We start from the raw sequence: 9,396 nt of genomic DNA, 5'->3' as shown, positions 1-9,396 counted from the left end.
TCAGAAATCTGCCTGCCTCTGCCTCCCAAGTGCTGGGATTAAAGGCGTGTGCCACTACTGCCCAGCACTATAAGTGTTTTTTAAAAGTTCATTTTGCTGTATTCTATAAACTACCTACCACATACAGCATTTTGTTGGACTCCAAACCATCATGGCTATCACTGATATGACTTCTGAAGTCTGTCAGGCAGGGCATTCTGCTTTGTGTGGGCATTTTATCCATCTTCTTCCTATGGCCTCTTTTTCTGCTACCAAGTCATGATAATTTTTATTAGTTGTTTTTCTCAAAATTCTTCCAAGTTTCTGGAGCGCTTAGTTTATATATTTCACAGCAGAATTGGAAGCTGCAGATGAAATAGGACAGTTAAGTAGTATGTGGCATGTCCTCGTTCCCACTCTTCCTTAAAAGCAGGTAAATTATGACAGCTATGTGCTCTGCCGCTTCCATTTATAATTCCCATTAGCTCCTGTAGACTCTGTCTTTTTTATTTCTCCTCCACTGTGCCATGATTGTCTTCTAAGCTACTAGCGACCACTAAGAAACTTGCATTCCTCTTCCAGGCGTTAGTGTAAATGTCATTTCTTCCAGGAAGTGGCCTCTAACCTCAAGCCTAAAATAGCAGTGCTTTCTGTGTGCTCTTGTCACCTCTATAAAGCATCCTCTGTCATAGGGCTTGTTGTGTTATATGATGTTGTCCATCTCCTGGTTGATTTTTCTGTCTAGACTGGAAGCCTTAGGAGAGTTGGGGTAAGTCTAACCTTTCTCTCCTGAGTATTACACTTTAAAAAAAATTATATATTGCCTAGTCAACCACCACACTTTTTTCTAAACACATCTCAAATCATTGAAATCTATATTAATATTCTTTCAATATATATATATACATATATGCATATACACACATATAAGAGAGACACACAATCTATACATGTGCATATGCATATATGCATACACATATTATATATTATATATCGTTAGTGTTTATTTTTCTGACTTCCTCACTAGACTGGCCCTTCCTCATAACTGAGACCACATGGTCTCTATATCATCAATGACTAACATAAAAGTACTTTAATTCATTTTTGTTGAATTGAACCAAGTAATAAAAGTTTTGACTCTTGGGCTCAGAATTGAATATTACAGAAGCAATTTGTTTGGCATTGTGGCAATATGGTTTGGTATTAAGGGGAAGGAGTTGTGTGTAAAAAGAAGTAGAGTAATTACTGTAGCAGGTTATTTTGTGGATTGAATAATATAACCAAGCTTTTTTTGCAAACCTTTTCTTCTAAAGAGTAGCTATTTCTGGCTGTATGTAGGGGTAGGTATTTCCACAAACAGATAAAATCCCTGTAGTCTGGTTAATACTTTGGATCCTTGCCTGAGTAAAATCTGTATTCCTCTTGAGTTTAAATGTTGACATGAACTTGGTTTTGTTCCAAACTCTTTGCTTTAGGCTATTATCGCACTGAGAGAGATAAAGGCACGCAATATGAACTGTTTTTTAAGAAAGCAGACCTTATGGAGTACAGGCACGTGACCCTCTTCCGCCCTTTCGGACCTCTCATGAAAGTGAAGAATGAGCTGATTGACATTACAAGATCAGTTATTAACATCATTGTGCCACTTGCTGAGAGGACAGAGGCATTTTCACAGTTTATGCAGAACTTCAGGTAACTCAGAACTTGCAGATTTGGCTAAGTTCTTTACCTTATTTTGTGCAGAATTACTTAATTTATCTTCACCAAGTATGACTACTCAGAGTTATAGAATAATTACACATGCTTTATAGGATATTTTTAGATTTTTATTTTTCTCAAAGCATGTATGGTACATTATGTTTCTTGACAGTTTGAACTATGATACAAATTTGAGGGTAGCAACTACTTGGAGACTCAATTTGATGACATTATAATCGTGTTTGAATTTAAGATAAGCTGAACTTTTTAAAAAGATTTATTTATATGTATGAGTTTCTACTTTCATGTACGTATGTGGACAACATGTATACAGTACCCATGGAGGCCAGAAGAAGCCATCACGTCCCCTGGAACTGGAGTTATAGGTGGTTGTGAACCTCTGTGTAGACATGGGCATCAAATCCAGGTCCTGTGCTAGAGCAACCAGTGTCCTTAACCACTGAGCCATCCCTCTAACCCCAATAAGTTGAACTTTTAAAAGTCAACTATATTGAAGGCTAATTTATATACAATAAAAAATCCATGTAGTCTAAAGATAATGTAATGGATATTTGAGGGTTAAGTCATGTTTTCGTGACTTGACAGATGTGTAAACTCACAAACCACCACCTCAATGAACACCTAGGGCATCGCCCTCTTCCAGTAAAATCTCTTGACAGCAACTTGAGTTCTATGATTGAAATAAACTTAAAAATGCAAACATTCAAGTAAAAGTAGGAGAACTTATGTCTTTCTTTTTTGCCATCAAGTTGTATTTTAAAATGCTAAGTGTTAAAGTTAGAAAAAACATTTAAGGAAAATGCTGATTTTGTTTGAAAATAACAATTGCTATGTTTTAATACACTAATTTTACTTCTTCTCTATCTTCCTATTTTTAAGTTAGCTAACTCTATCCTATGATAGAATATCCAAAAGTCATATTTCCAACTGAGTTTTGCCTGTTTGAAATAGCTCCATGAGATATGATTTCCTTCAACTTTTTAAAGTTGCTTTTCTTGCAATTGCTTGAAGAGACCTCATTCTCCTCTTTAGTAAGTAACCTGCTTCGTGGCAGCTATTTCTTGATCACAGGCATCATCACTGTATACCAGCCACTAGCTAATTTTTTTGAATTTTGTTCCATTTGAGAACAGCCTCTTGATCTGAGACAATTATTTATTTATTTGGTTCTGAACTGATTGGACATACTTCCTTGAATAAATTTTTAATTTGCTACTGAAAGCAATCCCACTGCAGATGTTCCAAAAATGTTTTGAAATATGGCAATAAAGTAGCCATGACCCTCAGAAGGGTTGTATTCACTGACCCACAGACTTTGTGCTTTGCTGTAATATCTCCAACAATTGAGCACTATCATCACTTTACTATTAAAATATTGCATGCGATTACATTCTGTATTAGTAGTGTCTTATTCATTTCCTTGCCGAAACTTCATGTGATACATTTATGAATGAGTGGTGCTTTAGATGTTTTCTTGAACAAATTTTATTTTTCAATTCTGTTAGAGAAGTTTGTATTCATCAAGACAAGAGGATTCATCTCACCGTTGTGTATTTTGGGAAAGAAGGACTATCTAAAGTCAAGTCTATTTTAGAATCTGTCTCAAGGTTGGTAAGCCAAAACATACTGAAGTCCATAATGCTAAGTGTTAAAGTGTGTGAGAAGAGTGAGAATTTCAGATATATAGTGTTTTAAAATCTACTACTGTTTTAAAATCTGGCTGAGGAGCCGAGGAGATGCTCAGCCAGCAGAGTTCCACTGCATGGGCATGAGGACCTGAGCCTGAGTCCTCAGAGCCCACAGAAAGCTGGGCATGGGAGCAGGCATGTGTAACCCATGTTCTTATGACAAGACGGGAGGCAGAGACAGAATCTCCAGAAGTGTACAGTGACAACACAGAGACCCTGACCCAAACAATATAGAAGGAAAGAGTAACACCCAAGATTGTTCTCTGATATTTACATGCATGTACACAAATGTGCATATACCTGTACATGCATATACATCATACATATACATACTTAACATGCTATACACAAAATTGTCTGAGCATGTGTTTGTGGATGTTTGGTAGTGATAGTAAGTTTCTCATCTTATGTGACTCTGCAGTCCATCTTCCCTTATTGCTTGGCAGGCAGCCTGGGTGATCAGGACTGTCTGTGATCTACCTACTTGCCCCCTCTGCTATATTCTAACAGGTTCTGTTTGCCTTTCTAAATCTAATCTCTGCTTTGATACCATCATCTCACCTTTCTTCCCTCCTGCATACCCATGTCTCTGCTCTCTCTTGAAAATGGTTCTTATATCTCCTAAGTCTTTACAACTCCCACCCGGTTCTGTGTACACAAGTACACAGTTTTGTTTCTGTTCTTTTACACCTAACCTAGTGGAAAAATAGTTCTGCAGTAAGTGGGCCTATGTTGTACCTGGCACATAGTAAGTGGCCAGAGATTTTAATAAATTAGTTAGGAATTCCTTAATAACTTTTCATTCTTTAAAATGGAATTTTCCTCTCCAAATCATGGGCCCAAATGGAAGAGTCAGTTGTCAAAGTCAGCCTTTCTCTAATACCCTCTTTGTTGTTCTTTTACATTGGATAGCCTGATCCTCCTCCTTTAAAACTGATATTATGCATGCAAGTTTTTATTTTCTTAATAGAAATATGCTGTATTCTGTTAGGTTGGTTGTCTGTTTTATACACTAACCTGCATATCTTTCATGGCTTTTTATCTTTCTGCTGGTTGGAAGCAGCCGTTTTTCTTGAACTATTCAGCTAATGTTTTGAGTCCCACCTACTGTGTTCCAGGTTTGCTGCTTGAGAGTCTAACTCAGGCAATGGGAAGACATAACTGAGAGAGTAAAGCCTGTCCCTGTCCTGTGAAGGCTCCCACAGCTTTGATGGACTCACCTTCTTTCCTCTCCACCGGCCAGCTCACGATGATGAGCTCTGAATCATATCATCTTCATAGCCCCTGGGCCTACTATCTGAGAGCCATGTATCGTTTTACTGCTAATTGTCTCTGCTGAGTCACTTTCTATTGGGACCTTTTCTCTGGCTGTCCCTTGCTGATGCCATAGCCTAATCCCAGTCCTCACTTCCCTGTGCCCCACTCCCCTCTCTATTGCTTTCAGTCACCTACCAAGCACCAGTCAGCTTCCCTGGTGGATTGCTGAAACCACCTCCCTGTGTTGTCAAGATTCATCTATAGAAAATGGCAGAGACCTTGGGCTTGCCTAAGGAGAATATGAGTAATATTGAAGGATCCCGGCTACCTCCCAGAAGTGACAGTGAAAGTAAGTTTGGAGAAGAAAATAACAAAAATAACTTGGGAGCCTGAAGGACTGGAATCATACACTTAACTGCCATGAAAATTTTCCATGGTTTTGTCTGTATTCCACATGTTGACTTCATTCCCTGCTGCAGATTGGCTTCTTTCACATGATGAGGGATACCAGTTTCTCAGCTTTTTCTTCAGCTTTTTTTCAGAGAGCTTCAGTAGAGAAAATCCCAGGGAAGAATGTCTTCCCCACTCTTGAGCTACTCAGTCATTGTGCTGGGTGGAGTGGAAGCTTCACAGTTGGCCACACATAAGCCTAGTCCTTAGGCTAGGGAATTTTACTGCTGCAGGGTAGGTAGATGAGCCACAGTCTGTGATCAGGGCAGCCAGGCTGGTGGAGGGCAAGAGTCTGGGTACTCAGAGTCACTCCGTGCGTCGTATGAGTCTTTGCTTCTTTCTTTCCATTACCGTGTGTGCTGTTGTAAGAGTGGGCTTCCTCACAGGCCTCCTGGTTCAGTGGTTCTCTAGTTAGTGCCAGCGGCACCTAGTGGGCTTACTAAAGCTGAATAAGTCAGCAACTCTGAGAGCAGCTGGGGAGCTTGCCATCAGATGCCCCGAGGCCTTCCCTGGGAGAACCACTGCCCTAGAAACCCCTGCTGGCTCCTCCTTCCTTTTCAGGTACTAACACAGTTGTCTGACCTGGGATGGATGGACAGTGCGCTCAGTCTGGCTTTCCTCTCAGTCTTCCTGTTGTAGGGTTCCTTGGTGTGGCCCTCACTGTTCTCATGTACTTAATCTGACCTAACTACTTTCTCTAAAATGTTTTATGTTTTTTACTTACCTCTGTGCCTCTGAGAACTGTCTGAAATGGCCTTCTACTGCAGTTGTTGATTCTGGGATTCTACCAAGGTAGAATTCAAGTTCCCCATCTGACATTTAGCTACTGTAGGCATAAGCAATCTCTTCCTGAAACCATTGTTTGTTCATTAATTCAGCAAATATTTATTGAACTACTTGTGAGGGCCAATGCATCATATTAGTGAACAGAAAATCTATTCTGAATGAGTAGGGGGATACACAAATAAGCATGTCACATGATACTAAGGGAAAGAGCCAAGGAAGAGAGGATAGAGATTAGAGAGCCTCCTTCCCATGTGGTGTCAGGGAGGAGCCTCTGACAATGGAATGTTTATGTGAGGACCTGAAGGAGGGTAGGAGAGCACTTTGTGTGGATCATTGGGATTGAATGCAGTGTTGCTTACCAGAAACTCTGGCGGAGTTCCCGTGTGTCTTCGTTTCTTCCACAGTTCACTTTTAAGATCTCAAAAGGCAATGCCCCTTTTAAAATTCTTATCATTAGCATGTTGCTTCAAATGTGGACATTTGGTGAAAATCTATTCCTGATAATGAACAAACACAAGATGAAGATTTCCTTCCCCAGTGTGAAAATATAGCCAACATAATAAGTTATTTGAAATATAATCCGTTGTAAGTGCTGCTGAAGAAAGGACATTGTCAACCTTTAAATGGGACTTATCAGCTCTTGTTTTTGCTTTCCTCATAGTGAGTCTAATTTTCACAATTACACCTTGGTCTCATTGAATGAAGAATTTAATCGTGGACGAGGACTAAATGTGGGTGCCCGAGCTTGGGACAAGGGAGAGGTCTTGATGTTTTTCTGTGATGTTGATATATATTTCTCAGCTGAGTTCCTTAACAGCTGCCGGTTAAATGCTGAGCCAGGTGCGTAAAACACTTGTCACATGAGCTGAGTATATCACTTAGAGTACCAGCACCGTGCAGTGCTGAGTCACACTAATCTGAGGGAAACACATCTTCATTAAACCTTGGCATGGATTTGAAGTTGTATTAGGCATAATTTAATTGAAACAATAAGTAGTAAGTTGAAACTCTGACCCTCTGATGTTCAAATCCTTTGTTTTCTTAGAGTCAAATTCCTGTAATTCTTTCTGAAGGGAAATAAAGAAATGCAGGGGGGTTGGGGAGATCTTAGTGGCGGAATGTTGCCTAGCATATGTAAAACCCTAAAGTGGGTGCGGAGGCATGGAGAGGAGGGAAATACAAAGGAAGGGAAACCTGAAATTGATGATGGGAAGCAACTCAGGTCAGAAAGAATCACAGATGGTGTAGAGGGTAGAGTTCTTAGGTGTAGAGGGAAGTTCTTAGTCTCCAGGAGATAGTGTGTGCACGCACACACACTCATGCACACACCTTACACAGGCATGTAAGTAAGTAGTGGTTGGTCTCCAGATTAGACATTTTAAAGTGATTTATGTTACATTGCTTTATATTACAGATATAAAACAAATTTGTAAATTTATTAGTATAAAAAAATAAAGAGGCTGCCATGTAATAGGTTCCTTGACTATTAGTGAATACGTGATGCTTGAATATCTGACTGAAGCAAGGGTTCCTCGACTGAGGGAAATGACCTAGTTAGTTGGTGTGTGCCGTCAGCTTGAATGACAGAGTCTCCTCAGAAGATCCCAGATCTTGGTTTAAATCTGTCTGCGGTTCTGTTTTACTATTCTTTATCTATCTATGCGTTGTGCAGTATCCTATATATTTATTGTTTTTAATGACTCTCTTTGAAGAGTAATAACAGAAATGTTTGAGTGTCTTGGTGCTTGTCAGAGGTTAAGTTACATCTGTTACTGCTGCCTGGTGAAAACAGTCTTGAAATGGCTCACCTCCTGAGTGACTGGAGGAGGGACCGCCTTTGAGTCCCTCCCATCGTTGAAAAAAAGAAAGGGGGTTCATCCTTTAGTCTGGTGGTGGTGGTGTTTGCAGCTTCAATTTCAGTTTGACGTGAACATTGGTATTCGAGAGTATGGATACAATTAACACAATGACAAAAAGAGAGAGTCTCCATACATACAGTAATAAAAGTCCTTCGTCTGTGTGAGATAAACATGTATTTTTGTTTATAGGTAAAAAGGTGTTTTACCCTGTGGTGTTCAGTCTTTACAACCCTGCCGTTGTCTATGCCAACCAGGATGTACCACCCCCTGTGCAGCAGCAGCTGGTGAGACTTTGTATCTTTGCTTATGAAAGGCTTAATGAATTTTTCCTAGTTTCCTTTGTGTTTGTTGTACAGTTAAAAATAAAGTTTTATTAAAAAAAAAAATAGCCGTTTCAAGTCCCATAGCCTCTTTTGCATTTCCACCTCAGCGAAGGCTTTTGTTTCTGTTACTTTAGACTCAAGTGACAGAAGACACTGACCACAGGAGACAGAGTCTCATGTCCCAGAGGCCCTGATGGACAGTCACCTTTCTGCCAGTGTGCTCTAGGAATGCTAAAATTCATAATAATTTTTAACCCCCACTAACTAGAAATTAAAGAATAACTATCAGGGAATAGTGTGCTATAGGAAATTATATAGATTATCATGAAAGGCAATTGCCATGCATGGAGCCCTATAGTTATTACCTAAGCTGTACTTAATGAGCTTTTTTGGAATGTTAAATAAGCGTGCTGTTTAATGACATGGCTCACAGAGATGTTATAAAGCCAGTACATAGTGTTCCCATGCTTCATCCACTGGGTTTCTCAGAGTTAGCGCTGTATGTGCCTTCCCTTCTGTGAAGGGCAATATTGTTATATATTATATGATTTTATATATATATATATATATATATATAAAACCAAAGTGACAATTGGTCACTCACATCCACCTTAATCTGATACCACAAAGCACTTGATCTAGTTAATATTTAAAGTGATATTAACAATAAGCAGTAACCACACATAATAGAAAAATGAGTTAAAAAGTTGACAGCAAGCCGGGCGTGGTGGCGCACGCCTTTAATCCCAGCACTTGGGAGGCAGAGGCAGGTGGATTTCTGAGTTCGAGGCCAGCCTGGTCTACAGGGTGAGCTCCAGGACAGCCAGGGCTATACAGAGAAACCCTGTCTCGAAAAACCAAAAAAAAAAAAAAAAAAAAAAAAAAAAGTTGACAGCAATTCACACATTAGTCAATTCCACTAGAAATAAAAGAGCTTTGTGAAATTACTTCTTTTAAGAACCACAGCCACACAAGGGAGGCTAGTAGGAAGGTAGGCCAGCTGGCTAGGCTAAGGTTTAAACAGATTCATATCTGTTTTTAGTAATACCTACTCCTGAGATCTCAGCTGAGCGGATAATCAGGGACTAGAATAGCAATATGTATAAAGTGACATTATACACAAGCAAAACTTAAATAAGAAATTTACTAGTACTTGGTGTAGTGAGTATTATGTATCAAGAGGAAGGCATCAGATGTAGATCAGGTAATGCCAAGTGTAAGTGTAGAGGACAGTGGATGCGTGGCTCATTTCCAGATGACTTCTTATTGCCATTCCTACCTCCCTCCTTTCCTCTTCTCTTTCTTCTCTTTCTTTCTTTCTTCCTTTTTTTTTTT

General features: G+C 39.5%; 1 protein-coding gene across 2 annotated transcripts in view; it reads left to right on the top strand.

Annotated features, from left to right (window-relative positions):
* Nucleotides 1–9,396, top strand: part of Csgalnact2 (chondroitin sulfate N-acetylgalactosaminyltransferase 2) — a 40,184-nt gene that overhangs the window by 17,953 nt on the left and 12,835 nt on the right. For both annotated transcript variants that reach the window (XM_031383105.1, XM_031383104.1), the window contains exons 3-6: nt 1,455–1,671; nt 3,204–3,305; nt 6,541–6,719; nt 7,928–8,022. In XM_031383105.1, the coding sequence (XP_031238965.1) occupies nt 1,455–1,671; nt 3,204–3,305; nt 6,541–6,719; nt 7,928–8,022 (593 nt within the window). The remainder of the gene's footprint in view (nt 1–1,454; nt 1,672–3,203; nt 3,306–6,540; nt 6,720–7,927; nt 8,023–9,396) is intronic.

This window comes from Mastomys coucha, unplaced genomic scaffold (assembly GCF_008632895.1).
Source record: "Mastomys coucha isolate ucsf_1 unplaced genomic scaffold, UCSF_Mcou_1 pScaffold20, whole genome shotgun sequence".
In the NCBI taxonomy this organism is placed as follows: domain Eukaryota; kingdom Metazoa; phylum Chordata; class Mammalia; order Rodentia; family Muridae; genus Mastomys; species Mastomys coucha.
Note: the sequence above shows the minus strand (reverse complement) of the source record. Positions and strands in the feature narration are given on the sequence as shown.